Source organism: Sapajus apella, unplaced genomic scaffold (assembly GCF_009761245.1).
Source record: "Sapajus apella isolate SASKATOON/1434 unplaced genomic scaffold, GSC_monkey_1.0 scaffold86, whole genome shotgun sequence".
NCBI lineage: Eukaryota > Metazoa > Chordata > Mammalia > Primates > Cebidae > Sapajus > Sapajus apella.
This window is the reverse complement of record NW_022437026.1, coordinates 159,601-176,832: the sequence shown is the minus strand read 5'-3', so window position 1 is coordinate 176,832 and position 17,232 is coordinate 159,601. Positions and strand designations below refer to the sequence as shown.

The 17,232-nt window shown below is 34.7% G+C and overlaps 1 protein-coding gene across 1 annotated transcript; it reads right to left on the bottom strand.

Moving 5' to 3' along the window:
- Positions 1 to 741: 741 nt before the first annotated feature.
- Positions 742 to 5,123, bottom strand: LOC116534140 (taste receptor type 2 member 45-like). The gene has a single exon (XM_032254311.1). It carries the CDS (start codon positions 2,286 to 2,288, stop codon positions 1,386 to 1,388), a length of 903 nt encoding a protein of 300 aa, XP_032110202.1. The 5' UTR covers positions 2,289 to 5,123; the 3' UTR covers positions 742 to 1,385.
- Positions 5,124 to 17,232: the final 12,109 nt, after the last annotated feature.

Below are 17,232 nucleotides of genomic sequence, written 5' to 3'. Positions count from 1 at the left end.
GCAAGATCTCTATGATCTCTGCTTTTATGGTGCTTACGGTGTACCAGGAAAGATGTATGATAAGTAAATAACTAAATCAGATGATTTATCTAAAGGTTTCGATAACACTGTTAAAATTTCATAACCCCAAGAATTAACACAGTCTGTAGAATTTACTTGTTTAAAGCTGTTATATATTTTCTTCCTATAATGGAGCTTGCTGTCACTTAATATGTCAACACACTTTATCTCACTGCATTATTTGCAACTAGATTATAATAAAACAAATATTTAAGTCATTTCCTATCATCGATACATAGATTTCATAGATGTCATTTTAACATTTGCAGAAGGTTTAATTCAATGATTTTAATAATTTCTATACTATTTTTACATTGATTATTTTTAAGTAATAAAGATTTGAGTTCATTTATGTGATGTTTACAAAGAATTTTAAATGTGGAAGTTATTGAAGATAATTGGCAATTCAGGGACTCTCAGGTGGTTTAGAAATAAAACTAAAATATTTGATATCAGATCTCAACTTCAAAAAAGGTTTTCTTCACCTCAAAAACTGGAAGAAATGACCTTTATAACTGTATATGGACACTTATGACAGCACTTGAGGTCATCAATGTGTTTCTGTCCCAATTACAGAAATGACTTTTTTCTCAGTTGTTCACATATTTGTATAAAATTGAATATTCCTCAGTACTGTTTACAATAGACATATACAAAATTTATTCCAAATATATTTTTCATCCTTGAATTTTATTGTGAGCATAGTTTTCTAACAATAATTACTTGCTTTAAACTAAACATAAAATTAGAATTCATGATGAAATAGAAACTACTCCAAAGATAAAACCTCATTATTGATTTAGAATAGAATTCTCATACCATCCCAAAAACTAGATGTTCACATAATGATGTTCAAGCACACTATGGTACACATGTATGATACAAATAACAGTGGAAAAGTGCAACATTTTGTGAACTAAGCTGTAAGTTCTTAACAATTATAAATGGAGATCATAAATTTTTCAAATAAGACATGATAATATGAAATGTATATGTGAAATACACATGGCTTCATGATTTTGAAAAATTTCTTACCATATTTTCTATAATTTGGCAGTTTGTAAAAAATGATTAAGATTATGTTATTGTCACTGTCTCTTAAGAGTTTCATATACACATACACATGCATATATAGATACTTTTTTAGACTAACTTTAGGTAAAAGACTTTTCTAGGTCTACTTTTGGAAATTACTGAAAGATATACACTACAAAAAAGCCAGCAGAAAGTATAAAATGTTCCAGACACTATCAGTTTGTTTTATCTTGGAGACACACGATGTCCCAGTTGTGAACCCAGAAATTTGAGAGTTTCTGGTCTTTTACTCAGCACCTACTCTGACACAAAATCAAAAGGAAGGTCTGTTTTAGCTTCTTGCTTCCCCAAATTAGGATGAATGAATGACATGAAGGACATATAATTGCAGTAATTTGGCACAGCATGAGGACAGGTTCATTCTGCAGCGTCCTTCTAAGATGCCAAATTGACGTGGTTAGGGACAGAAAATAAATAACAAATAACAAGAGGAAGGAGATCACAGTTTGCAAAACTTTTATGTGGACCCTGATGTTGAGATCTGTAGATCCTTTGCCATGGAGCTGCATCTTCTTGAGATGTTTGCTCAGAGAACAGATTAACAGGAGAAAAGATGTCAGGGATAGAGTAAAGGGTATTAAGTTTGTAAGTGTGCTTACAGTCATGTCAGACAGATGCGTTGTATCACTCAATTTGATCTTCCAACTCACATTTCCTTCATATTCTTTTGTCCACACACTCTCATCCATGTTTAACATGACAAGATGACAAACCAAAAATAACAAAGCCCCGAATAGCATCACTGGAATGACACTCTTAAGTCTCCTCTTCAGGTGAAGAAAAATAAAGTTGGAGAAATTGGCAATCTTGAAGAAATAAAATATGCTGAGGCTAGTAGCAAGCCAGTTGCTGAAATGGTTGGTTACTGCCCAGGCATTATAAACAGTAATTCTTGCTTCTAAACTAAACAAATCTGGATTAAACACAGTTGAATACCAATGTAGTAATATTACCCAGAGCAAACCAACTCTGGAGACCACCAGAGCAGTGAGAATTTGGTCAGCAAAGGAGATCTTTTGCCTCTTGACCCAGTCAATGGAATTTACCAATGCTATGAAGCCATTAGCAAAATTTCCAAGAACAAATGTAAGCACTACTAGAATGGAAAAAATGATGGGTAGAAAAGTTACCATGTCTGAACAGACAAAAAGACAGAAAAAATGAAAGCCTAACAACACTGGCTGTGATTCCTTTAATACCCTGAGCTTAAATTTTATATGCACCTGATTTCTGAATCTGCAGTAACATTCTTTTTACTTTCAAATACTGTGACCAGTGTCAAACAAGAAAGTACCAGTTAATGCTAATTGATGAGCTCAAAAAATGTATTTATGGAAAACATTCTAATGTTCAAACAGCTCAACTTAACTCATTCATTCAATGACTATTCTTGTTAGAGACTGGAAATATTCAACTGAAGTTGAAGTGAAGCCTGAATTTTCATTTGCCAGCATGCAAATAAAGACATATTCTCTTTCAATGTTTTATAATGTTTTCCTCGTTTCACATCTCCATAATTTGTGTTCAGCAACTTTAGCTATTGGTTATGGAAATTTTACTACATAGTTCATAAAGTAAATGTCTAAATTCTTAAAGGGAGATTAGTCATAACTAGGATCATCACCATGACCAATTTTATGCTAGATTTAAATAGACAAAATCCAAAATTTTTAATCCAAATCATCCAAAGTTTTCTTGAGAACCATGGGAAGGTCAATACACCTTAAAATCTTATTCCTGCTAACCAGTACTTTTGTATGATGTTATTGTTAACAAGCTCATAAAACATACACAGACAGACAGACAGGCACACACACATACACACACCCCTCCAGAAAAAAAGAAATTTCCAAAATAATTTACAAAATGGAAAATGAGTTTCCAGGAGATCATCCTGGTAAAATTAGTCCTTTTTTCCCACTCAGGGTTTTTAACGCATAAAAATATATCAAACATATCTCTCATGCTTAGACCTTTGATAAAGTTACTCTCGTCTATTTAATGTCTAAATATTTGTTACTTTATTAAAATATTCATCACTTTTAGAAATATTTCTGAGTATCACATTCTTTGACATATAATCTTGCAGTATTTTATCACCACAGACAGGGTGACTACCTTGCTCCTGGACTCAGGGCACTCACATAACTTGCTTTGATTAACAGAAAATTGGTAAACTTCACACAGAGATTTGAGATGGCATCCACACTGAAGTTTCTTTTTCTTTTCTATTTATTTTGAGAACATCACCTGGCTACTACACTGTTCCCAGAAGGAGAATGAGAAAATAATGGAGTCAGTTTGCCTCTGCCTGATCCAGCCTAAATTGGCCAAAGTCTAACTAGTTCCAAGATGCAGAGCTTGGCCCATCTCAAATTACCAGAGCCATCCACCAAACCCAGCTTAGGAAAGCTGAATCCAAAGATATGTGAGATATCAATATGTAATGTAGTTTTGTAGAGGTTGCAGAAAAACCTAATTGATATAGGTACTCTGCTAAACCAAGAGTGTGGGAAATATGTCCACCCTTGTTGTATCAGTAATACAGGAACCAAAAGAAAAATAGATGAGGAATGACAAAGTTTTGACCTGCAAGGTAGATAATTAAAGGTAGAAAACACCTTTAGAAAGATCTGTGTACTGCAGGTAACATCTCCTCTTGTTTCTACACGTTGTAGCTAAAATAAAGTTTGTACTTCAACTCTCTTAGAGTTGTATATAAAGATACATAAATGGTGAATTTTTTCCTAGGTATATAATGAGCAGAGTAATCAATAATTTTTATGGTGCACTTCTCCTAAATAATTTTCAAATAAAAGTATAATGCACACTTAGAAATGAGTCAAAATAACAATGGTAAACACAGCAATGTATCATAAACATTCATGTAATCATCACATAGGGCAAGACATGGAACATTACAAAGGGCCTAGGGCTACTCCCATGCTGCTTTTCAAGCCCCTAAATGTTTCTTCACATCTCCTGAGGTAAGCAATACCCATAATTTACGATGATCATTCCCTTGGTTTTCTTTATGCCTTACCAACTAGGTATGCAACCCTAAACTCCTTAACATGGTTTTGCCTACTTTAAACCATACATAGGTGTAGTGCTGTAGGTTCTTGTTCATATCTTCTTGGACTCAATACTATGTTTCTGAAATTTGGTCACTTAGTCTGTGGCCATACCACTCTGAATGTACCTGATCTTATCTGAAGTTTAGTCACATAGTCACATGTATCTGTGATCTATATCTTTTCACTTATCTGTATATTGTTCCATTATACAGATTTACTGTAGTGATTCATCCATCCTTAGTTGATGTATATTTGGGGGATTTTCCTTTTTGAGCAGTCATGAATAATGCTACTATGAGCATGCTTTCATATATCATTTGATGCAATTCCTTTGGATATCCAACTACTAGTAGAATTACAGGGTCTTTGAATATGATCTTCGAATTCGCTTCACAGACAGAAAAGTCCAAAAGATGATTGAACTAATTTTACTCTTTTTACCTTTACCTCCAGTCTACATATAGCTATTTGTATATATCTTATCAATTATACCATTAACCCAAGAAGACACTATTATTTTATACCATTAAAATTGATTTAGAATTATGTATATATTTACCACTTTTGCTATTTTTATACCTTCCTGAATGTTCAACTTTGTATTTTCAGTACTTTTTCTTTTATCTAGAAAACATTATTTTTAATTTCTGTTTATGAAGCTCTGCTATTCCTTTGAAACACACTGAAGTTATGTTCCATTGAATTCTAGCTTTGATTTTGTCTGTTGAAAATCTGATTGTCATTTGGACAGTTTTTCCTTTTCACATAATCTTTTTTCTCTACCTACTTTTCAGATTTTCTATTGGTCTTTGATGACCCATGGCATTTGTATCTCAATTCATTTTTAATTATCTTGTCTGACGTTTGATGGCTTATAAAAATATATGGATGAACCAGAATAACCAAAGCTATCTTAAGCAAAAAGAGCAAAACTGGACAAATCACATTACTTGACTTCAAGTTATACTACAGAGCTATAGTAACCAAAACCACATGGCACTGCATAAAAACAGACACACAGAACAACAGAACAAAATAGAGAACCTAGAAACAAGTCCACACACCTAGAGTGAACTCAGGTTTGACAAAGTGCCAAGAATATACACTGGGGAAAAGACAGTCTCTTCACTTAACAGTGCTGAGAAAACTGGATATTCTTATGCAGAAGAATGAAACTAGACTCCTATCTATCACCACATATGAAAATCAAATCAAAATAGATTAAAAACGTAAAATCTAAGACCTCAAACTATGAGACTAGTATAAGAAAACACGGCAAAATCTTCAGGACATTGATCTCAGCAAAAATTTCTTGAGCAATGACCCACAAGTACAGGCAACAAATCAAAAATGGACAATTGCGATCACATCAAGTTTAAAAACTTCTGCACAGCAAAGGATACAATCAACAAAATGAAGAGACAACGCATAGAGTGGGAGAAAACTATCATATTACAAAGGATTTGCAAACTACCATCTAACAAAGGGATTAACAACTAGAATATGCAAAGGGTTGAATCTACTCTATAGGAAAAAATATATATTAATCAGATAAAAAAGAGTAAATGATTTGAATAGACATAGCTCAAAATAGGATATACAAATGGCAAGCAGGCATATGAAAAGTTGTTCAAGATCATTGATCATGAGAGAAATACAAATCAAAACTAGAATGAGATATCATCTCACCGCAGTTAAATGGCTTATATTCAAAAGACAGGCAATAACAAATGCTAGTGAGGATGTGGAGAAAAGGGAATCCTTCCCCGTTGGTGAGAATGTAGATTAGTACAATCACTATGGAGAACAGTTTGGAGGTTCCTCAAAAACAAAAACAAAAACAAAAAAACCTAAAAATAGAGCTACCATATGATCCAGCAATGCCACTGCTGGGTATATACCCAAAAGAAAGGAAATCAGTATATCAGAAAGATATCTGTACTCCTATGTCTGTTGCAGCACTGCTTATGGTAGCTAAGATTTGGAAGCAACCTGGGTGTTCATCAACAGATGAATGGATAAAGAAAATGTAATACAGCTAGTGCTCGACTTATGACCACGATTGATTCTGACAGACCGGTCTAACACGATTTGGTCGAAAGTTGAGTAGGCTATATGTACAGTACTGTGAAATGATGTTATAAAAATCTTTAAGTCATATTTTATTAAAATTTTCTTTCATTATTGTTATATATCATAATTTTCTTTGTTCATTTTATGCCATTTGTATCATCTCTACACCATTTTGTTTCTTATTTTTACATTCGTCAGGTTTAAGTAAAACACTGTATTACCAGTACAACTGGTTTAATATTTGCAAAACATACAAAATTACAAAATACAGGTGGATACAAAAATACAAAATACAGGTGTAAAAAATATCATAGGAAACATTTTCCCAATTGCAAAACATATCAAAATATATAAACATGTATGAAACATTTTATTGGCCACTGGTGCTTGGCTGTGGATCGTTGATGTCATCATCTGAGGCAGCAGTTGGAGTTACCGGAGTTGGTTTTTTCATAAACATGGTGAATTTGTCTGAATTGTATGTTTCTTTTTTTCTTCGTAAATTTCACGATACGGACGAAACACATCGTGTGCCATCCATTCAATCCTTGCAAATCGTTCGATGTTTGGGTCCATTGTTTCGAAATGTATAAGACGTTTATTCAGTAAAGATAAACTGTCTGATAATCCCTTAGTGGTGAACTTTCTTTCTGGCTCCTTCTCTTCTTTCTCTGTTCTCTTCTTTCTTCTTCTGCCACTCTTTCTTCTTCCAGTTCGATTAGCTCTTCATTTGTAAGTTCTCCAGATTCTTTGTCTAGCAACTCTTCGACATCTTCCATTTCACATTCCAAAGAAAGGTCTTTAGTGAGTTTTACTATTTTTTCCTGAATCATTTCAAGTTCATGTTCACTGTCAAATCCGTCAAAATCATTAACATAGCGCTTAACACAATTTTTCCAGATGCCATTCATGCACTTTGTCGTCACAGCCTCCCAGGCGGTAGCGATATTCTTGATACACATCAAAATGTTGTAGTGTTTCCAAAAATCTCTCAATGTTAGTTCTGAGTCAGCACTACAGAAGACATTGCTTGAGCGAAGGTGATTCAGAGATAGTTGGCCTTTAATGTGGCAATCAAACCTTGGTCCATAGGCTGGATGAGTGGAGTTGTGTTTGGCGGAAGAAAAACAAATTTTACATCTGGATGGAGATCGCCTAGATGTGGTGGGTGTCCAGGCACATTATCGAGTAGCAATAAAATCTTGAAAGGAATATCTTTCTCCAAACAATATTTTCGAACTTGAGGACTAAAACAGTTCATAAACCAGTCTTCAAACAATCCTTGTGTCATCCATGCTTTATGTTGAGAACGAAAGTAGACGGGCAGTGTGTGCTTGTTAATATTCTTGAACGCACGCGGGTTCAATGTTGTCTGAGTGATAAATTAAGAACGCTTCAGCTTAAACCCTGTGATGTTCCCGCCAAGCAGCAGAGTTAGCCTATCCTTAAATGCTTTAAATCCCAGCATGCTTTTGGCCTCTTTGTGAATATAAGTGCGTGCTGGCGTCCGTTTCCAAAATAATCCAGTTTCATCAACATTGAAAATCTGTTCTGCCAGATATCCCTCATCTATAATTAATTCACCCAGACTATCAACAAACTTACGTGCTCCTTCCTCATCAGCACTCGCTGCTTCTCCAGTCACTAGAACACTATGCATTTGGAACCTTTTCTTGCATCTCTGGAACCAGCCAGTGCTTGCTACAAATTCTTGACTATAATCTTCTCCAGCACGCTCCTTCAGAGTCTGAAATAGACCTCTCGCCTTCATCTGCACAGTAAAAAGACCAAATGGTGTCCGTTTTTGAATTTGATCTTCCATTCAAATATATAGCAATTTCTCCATTTCGTGGATGGGCCCACTTCCTTGCTTTGTTATAACTGTTGATCGCATGGGTGCAGAACCTTTCACAGCTTTACAAATTCTTTCTTTATCTTTCAAAATCGTCAACACAGTTGAGTGTGGTAACTTCGTATCACGTGCAATCATATTCATTTTCTTTCCTCCTTCGTACTGCTTAATTACCTTCATTTTCCTGTCAAGATTGATGGCCTTTCTTTCCTTCTTGGCAGGCTGAGGCGTAGACAAAGACAACTTCCTCTTGGTAGACATCTTGGGAGGGATTTGATGAAAAATATCCAACACACAAAACACAAATTGCTGTACCGAGTCTGGGATAACAGTTGAAATGGTGCACACGGAGATGGTAGTGCTGCCAGAAGCTAGTCCGCACTGTCGTACGCCCAGCTGGGCAACGTTTGCGCTGCCAGATGCCGAGCAGTCGTGGCTAGCGATTGTGGTCGTAAAGTCGAATGATCGTAAGTTGCATAGGTCATAAGTCGATCAATACCTGTATGTATTTCAAGATTCAGCTCTAAAAAGAATAAGATCCTGTGATTTGAAACAACATAGATGGAACTGGAGATCATTATGTTAAGTGAAATAAGCCAGGCACAGAAAAATAAGTATCACATCTTCTTATATATTTGTGAGATCTGAAAATCAAAACAATTGAACTTCTAGAGAGTAGAAGGATGGTTACAAGAGACTGGGAAAGGTAGTGGGGGGTCAGAGAAGGACATGGAGGAAGTGGGATGGTTAATAGACACACACAAAAAATAGAACAAATGAATAGGGTCCAGGATTGATGGTACAACGGAGTGACTATAGTCAATAATAACTTAATTTTACATTTTAAAATAAATGTGTAATTGGATTGTTTGTAACTCAAAGGATAAATGATTGAGGGGATAAATTGGATTGTTTGTAATTCAAACAACAGTTAATTGAATTGTGTGTTACTAAAAAGATAAATTTGACTGTAACTCATAGGATAAGTGCCTGAGGAGATGGATGTCCCATTCTTCTTATGTCATATTACATGCCTGTATCAACACTTCTTAGGTACCCCTTAAATATATACACCTACTATGCACCCACAAAAATTAAAAATAAAAATAAATAAATATGGATGGCTATTATTTTATCATATTTGGAAAAAGATCTGTGACATGGCTTCTGTCCCATTTTCTCTCTTCTAATCTTACCAAATACTTGAAGTATGTTAGACGTTAGGACTGTAGCTTCAATGTCTCTTACCCTCTAGCCTTGTATTTTTCATCTCTTTGTCTCTTCATGCTTCATTCTGTGCAGTCTTCCAATTCACTAATTCTCTCTCCCCCGTGTCTAATTGGTTGTTAACTCGTCGAATTGGATTATCAGTATTGATTATTCCTTTCTTTAATCTTATTGGTTTAGACATAGAAATGATCTTTTGTCCTTTTTCTATAAATCATTTTATATGGAGAAACTGAAAAGAAAACCATTCTTAATATCAAGTTCATAAAGAAAGTGTTTTGGGGATTTTCTGTTGTTGACGTTTATTTGTTTGCTTGATACTTGACACAGAAATGGTAAAAAGTTTCTACTTTCCCCCACACTTGGGTTATAGAATACAATAAAAGCTTGGTCTAGGCATTATCCTGCAAATTAGAAGAAACTGGAAATTAATTTTATGTGAGTAGCTCTTGTTTTGTTTTTCTTTGTTTTGTTTTTGGGATAGCAGCTTGATAGGTCCTCACCACAAGCTCTCCTTACAGGGAAATTCAATGAACAGCACTGAATCTCAAAATGCCATTTCAATAAATAAAATATAGTACTCAACTACAGCTACACCATTATATTCCAGGAATTAATTTTTATTTTGCTTATAATGAAGAAATGTGGCTCTGTGCCTTCAAACCGCATCATTACCCAAGTGAGATATCAAAGATGTGAGGGCTAACTTACATTTGATTTGTTTAATCCTAAAATCCTTTCTTTGGAAATAAGAGATTGATTATGAAATGGTTTATTTATCTTTCTGATTAAGGAACTATATTTACGTTAAAAACTAAATCTTTTTATACTGTTCCTTGGATTAGTTTAAGGTCATCCATAAATAATTACTTTCTTAAGCAATGTATTTTAAACTAAACTACACTTAGTTTCTAAATCTAAATGTATTCACCTTGACTTGAACTTTACTGTTTACTAACGTAAGTTACCCATAATGATATTCTTTTTAAAATTACATAGGCATTATCCAATTTATGAAGGTAAATATTTCAAAAAGTAAATGATTTAATGTGATAAATGTAAATAGAGGTGATGGCGATGTGATGATGATGATGGTGATAGCTACAAGGTAGAATGCTATCTGATAAATGTGACTTCAGTCCATTTTTCTAAGTGCTGGAATTCAAGGTGACGAGAGAACACTATTATTCTTTCTCATAGCTTTATGATTCTCATATTATTCTCAGCATCAGGGCTTAGACTGGAAGAATACCTTAGATGCAGGATATTGCCCTGACCTCTTCATGGATGGGAACTGCGGTACACTGACACTGGAACCAGCCGGCTGCTTAGGTGCTGGCAGGGGTGAAATCCACTTGCTGGGACCCGCTGCATCCCACCTCTCATGGGAGGGAGCACACAGGTGAACAGGTTTAGGAGCACTTTTGGATGCCAGTAAGAACTAATTCTGTGCAGGCCCCGCCACAGCATCTGGGGGGTGCCCGCGAGCCTGAAGCCCCAGAGGGGTAAGGTGTTAACTGTGCTCTTTTAACTCTGCTATCTACAGAGGGCTTAAGTGTTAACAGCTCAGTGGGCCCTTTGCCTTTTTGCTTAAGGGGTCTGACTCTTGCTAACAAGGGCATAGGGTCAGTGTAACAACTTTTTCTATCTGCACTCCTGGCTCCTGAGCTCTTGTCCAGCTCCCAAGAAAAAATGAGGTTGCACAACCGAATTGGAGGATGGTAAATGATGGAAATGGCTCTCGGCAGGAAAGAGAGCTAGAAAGGGATTGTGAAGGAGGAGGGTAATCTCTCCCTGAAGTCTGGCTGTCTCCAGTCAGACTCTTCTCGAAAGTCACACTGTCAACCTGTCCCTCTAAAGTCAACCCACTTCTCTCCAACATCCAACCGTAGTCTCCAACATCCAGCTGCTTCTCCTCTTGACTTCAGCCACTTCTCTCTGCCAGCTGAGCCTGGGTTTTTATGGGCATAGGACGAGGGGCCAGGCAGGCCAAAAAGGCAACATTAGTGGGAAAACAGGGATAGGAGTACTCACTACGGGCAGCAGTCTCAGCCTATTTAGCTTAAGACTGGGACTTTAGCTGAGAACCCGCACTTTTCTGCCTAGAATTTCTCAGCCTTCTGTTTATAGCACCTTCACACAGTGTTTCACCAAAGATAACTAAGCCAACATAAATTTTCAATAATTTAATTGCAATTTTTTTATTTTACTAAATTCTAAAATTCATGGCAAACATGATTTCCAACAAACAGCATTTGCTCTTTTTGTTTTTTTTTTTACATTTTCACATAAACATGTACAAATACTCTGTGCAATTATAGAGAACATAAACTTCATCACAACTATCAATAGAATCATTAGTACGCCAAATTCTTTTAAATGGTTATTTACATTCTCAGCTGCTGTGATGAAATCTGAATTATTTTATTATAGCAATCAATGTAGCATCACATATGCAAAAGCATACCCAAAGATTACCCTAAATAAGTTTTACACCTAACACATTTCTTTATCTGCTTTTTCTCTAATAGAGAGCCAAAAAATTTATATCAGTAAAATATTTTTCCAACACACATGTGCACATATTATGATTTTTGAATGGCAACAATATGAGTGAAATTTTTTTATTTAAGGGTAAATTTAGGAATAATTGTCCCATATATTTAATACCTACAGTACTATAATTTATCAAAAAATCAGTAATTTGTCACTTTGTGCATCGTAAATAATTAAATTGGAAATAAGAACGAAAGGTGTCCAGCAACATATCAATATTGAAAATCTGATGTTTCAAATTAAGAGTAAGAATTTGAATTTATACTTTTTGCTTATATTTTCTTTTTAAAATTAAAGTTTAAAATTTTAACTTGCATTCATAACTTCCATAATAGTCTATTTGACTTTATTCACTAAAAACTCTAATAATTGTGTCTAGGAGAATATGTAGTTTTGGTATAATTTTATATTAATTATTTTACTTTGTTTTTCTGCCTTTTAAATATTTTTATTATTGTGGAACATAGCACACAGACAGAAAACAACAAAACCTAAATGCACAGTAAGAGAAGAAATTATAACATTACCCCTGTGTTTACCACATCTTGGTCATAAAATAGAATTTTCTAGCCATCCAGACACTCCTCATATATGCCTTCTTGTAGATCTTATTCTCCTCTTGTTTTCCCCCCCTACTATCCCTAGTGTTATGATAGTCATTCATATGTTTCATTTTAGAGTTTTGTCACCAATGTAATAAATTACAATGTATTAAAGATATATTTTTGAAAATATTATATAAATGGAATTAAAATGAATGTTTTTTTACTATTGATAGTTCCTCTTACATCTGTATTATCTAATTAGCTCAAATTTCTTAATTTTCTTTGTTATATACATTATTTGTAAACATGTCTCTCTAGTTTGTTCATTTTGATTGCTGTATAGTAATCTATTACACAGATATGCCAAAATTTTTTTATCTATTTTAAATAGATTGATGGGCATTTCAGAAACTTCTCAACTTTAGCTATGAAAACACAGTGATATGCATGTGTGTGTGTGTATGTTTTCTGGTAAGAGTACCTGTACTGGGTCTTAATTAAGATGTGATCCTTCATCTTCATCAGATAATGCGATACTAAGCCAAGGAATTATATCAATTTATACTCTTAGGAGCAGTGTTTGAAAATTCTCATTGCTTCATGTCCTTTTCAAAATTAGTAATATCAGAATAATCTTCATACTTTTAATTTATATAAAATATTATTAAACTTAACATTTTATAATCTTTTTTATTCAAATATAGAATGTAAATTTAGTTCAAAAAATTATGTATTACTTTATTATTCTGTTATTATGATTTATATACATTTCTTGAGAATGAATTCTGTATTTCATAACTTATTCATATTCTATTATTACATTTTCTAATTATTTTTCTTGAAGTTTCAAATTCTCATTTGATATCAGCAAGTAAAATTACACCAGAGATATTTCCTTCAATGAAACATTATGTCAAGTGATTTTGAGAAAATATGATTAGTTATTAGCATACTGCAAGGGAAATTTGGATTGTTTAACAATGCCTGAAAGGATTCAAAGTGTTGAAATATAAAGAATGTTTATACATTTAATATATGTATCATGAGAAAACACAAATTCTACCATTACTAATATGAAAAAACATGTGATTGGTAGTAAACTTCCCATTTCTGAACAAATACACTTGCCTTTAAAGAAAGGCAAGTCTAATATCACCAGTCATGATTCTCCTTAAGGTCCTGGGCCTTAAACTATGTGCACGTGAATTCTGAATGTGCACTAACATTCTTGATGCTTTTAAATATAGTTGTGTGACCAATGTCAAACAGTAAAGCACCAGGGTATGCTTAAAGATGAGTGCAGTGCAGTCTTTATGAAAACATGTTATTCTCTGAACAGCTCAAATTAACTACTATTCCTACACTGCCTGTTCTATTTTCCATTTGAATAAAATTTTTCATAATGATTTTGAAGTAAAAGCTGATTTCTCATTTGCAAGCATGCAAATGAAGACATATTCTCTTTCATTGTTGTGCATTTTTTCCCTCTCTCTTTATAATTTGTGTTCAGTAACATCAGTTGTTAAGAAAATTTTAAAACCCATTACATAGATTATATATTGGATGTCTACATTTTTGAAGGGCATTTGGTCACAACTAGAATCATGACTAAAGTGAATTTATTTTTCTCAGTACCAGATTTATGTAAACAGAATCCAACTTTTTCTATTAAATGCATTCAGGGTTTTCTTGGGAATCCCAGGAAGGCCAGTACTCTTTAAAATCTGGTTGCTGCTAAAACTTCTATATAACTTTGTTGTAAACTAGCCAATCAACACATAAAACACCCCCTCCCCCCACCACCACACACACACTCCACATGGATGGTAGGAATTATTGTCCTATAATTTTCAAAATGAAAAAAGAATTTTAGGGAGGACGTGCAGGTTGAAAAGGCCTCATTTTACCACTCATGCTTTTTAGGCCATTTTCAATATTTATCAAACTAATGTCTCATGCTTAGGTCTATGAGCAAGTTATTCTGTTGAGTCTATTAAGTATTTAAATATTAATTATTTAATTAAAAATATTCAGCAATTTTGTAAATATTCTTTGAGCACTTAAAAAACACGTTTTCCATTGCAGAAACTAGGCTTCTCTATATATGACATTTGAATATATATTTTTCTTTTTAATTTATTTTTGATTACATAATGACTTAAAATTAATACATGTTAAAATAAGGCTCCAATCTTGGATTGTATTTCTTTTCAATTTTGATAATATAATTGTTTCTAAGAAAGGATCAGCTGGGCACGGTGGCTCATACCTGTAATCCCAGCACACTGGGAGGCTGAAGCAGGAAGATCACCTGAGGTTGGGAGTTTGAGACCAGCCTGACCAACATGCAGAAACCATTTCTCTACTAAAAATACAAAAATTAGTTGGGCGTGATGGTGCATGCCTGTAATCCCAGTTACTCAGGAGGCTTAGACAGGAGAATCACTTGAACCCGGGAGGTGGAGGTTGTGGTGAGGTAAGATCATGCCATTGCACTCCAGCCTGGGCAATATGAGCAAAACTCCATCTCAAAAAAAAAAAAAAAAAAAAAAAGAAAAAGAAAGAAAAGAAAAAGAAAAAGAAACAAGAGAAAGAAAGGATCTTTAAGTTGATGGCCAGGACAGAAACCCAGATATTCTGTTTCATATAGCTACAAACTTAGACTCTATTTTACAACTACTATCAGCCTTAGGACAGCCATCTATAAAACACACACAATAACAATACCCTCCTTGAGTAGGCTTTATGAGGAGTTGTTATACTATTTGTATAATTGCTTTCAACTTCACCTATCTGGTACAGGCAGAAACCAAGGGTTGCTAGTTATTCACTGGATCCTGTATTACTTGATATGTAGGAGTTACCTGTGAAAGCTTCCACTTTTGAGTAGATGTAGCAGGTTTAAGAAGGCAAAATATTCTTTTGCAACAAATAGGATAAGATAAATAAAAGGCCAAAATTATATTTTCAATTCATCAGAGAGCTGTGCAAGCAAGGAGTACCAGCTAAACTGAAATCCAGCACAAGGAGGGCCTTTATAGGTCAAGAGTCAACTTATGTATTTAATGCAATCCCTATCAAATCCCACCAGACTTTTTTTGCAGACAATAAAAAACTAATCCTAAAATGTATCTGGAAATGCCAAGTGACAAGAGCACCTAAAGAAATAATTAAAAAAATGACAAAGTGGGGGGATTACAATTTCTCATTTCGAAGTTTGCTAAAAGGTAGACTAATCATTAAGACACTGTGGTATTTTCAATATAATAGACAACAGGAATAATGAAACACAATTGAGAGTTCAGAAATTAGTAATGACATTATCAGCCAATTTCTTTTTTTTTCCCCATTTATTTATTTTATTGCATTTTAGGTTTTGGGGTACATGTGAAGAACATGCAAGATTGTTGCATAGGTACACACGTGGCAGTGTGATTTGCTGCCTTCCTCCCCATCACCTACATCTGGCATCTCTCCCCTTGCTATCTCTCAGCTCCCCACCCCGCACCGTCCCTCCCCTATTTCCCATCATTGCAATTAAATAAGAATCATTTTTATCAATAAATGATGCTGGATAAAATGAATATCTTCATGCATAAAGATGAATTTAGGCTGCTGCCAATGTCCACATAGAGGCTGGAAACCTTGGACCCACCTGCACCCCAACCCAGGCAGCGAGTGTGCACTCTGCTATACTATTCATACTCCTGGTATGTGTGAACAAGGATGGCTCACAATGCCACTGCTCAACAAAGTGCTTAGGCTGGCACCATCCTTCAGCATATTGTAACAAGCAATCCAGAAATATAACAGCCCTTCTATCATAGCAGATTTTCAACCTCGAGGGGAAAAAGAACAAAGCCAGTCACTCAATACTAGCCTCCCAGAGTTACAGCATTCAGCCCAGCAGTGCTGAACCAATCCATGGCACCCCCTAAATCTACCATAAACAAAGCTAGTAAATGAAATCCACCTTATTCCAAAATCAAACATAGATGAAAAAGTACTCAAAAAATACTAGCAAACTGAATCCAGCAGCACATCAAAAAACTAATTCACCATGATCAAGCAGGCTTTATCACTAGGATACAAGGTTGTTTCAACATATGCAAATCAGCAAGTGTGGCTCATCACATATGCAGAACTAATCAACAAAAACCACATTATCATATGGATAACTGCAGAAAAGGCTTTCAATAAAATTCAACATCGCTTCATATTAAAAACTCTCAACAAACTAGGCACTGAAGATATACACTTCACAATAATGAGAGCCACCTATGACAAACACAGTCACATCATACTGAAAGGGCAAAACTGGAAGTATTCCCCTTGAAAATAAGAATAAGACAAGGATATTCTCTTTCACCACTCCTATTCAATGGTACCAGAAGTCCTGGCCAAAGCAGTCAGGCAAGAGAAAGAAATAAAAATTTTCTAAATAGAAAGAGAAGAATTCAAACTGTCTCTGCAGACAGTATAATTCTATACCTAAATCCCAACAGTCTCTGCCCCAAATATCCCTGATCTGATAAACAAACTCAGCAAATTCTCAGGATACAAAAATCAATGTACAAAAATAAGTAGCATTCCTATATATCAACAACATCCAAGCAGAGACAAATCAAGAAAGCAATCCCTTTCACAGTAGCCATATATAGGAATACAGCTGACCATGGAGGTGAAATAGCTCTACAAAACCCTGTTGAAAGAAATCAGATATGACACAAACAAATGGAAAAACATT

Coding starts and splice junctions, on each gene's coding strand:
- LOC116534140 (XM_032254311.1), bottom strand. CDS start 2,288: ATGGTAACTTTTCTACCCATCATTTTTTCCATTCTAGTAGTGCTTACA.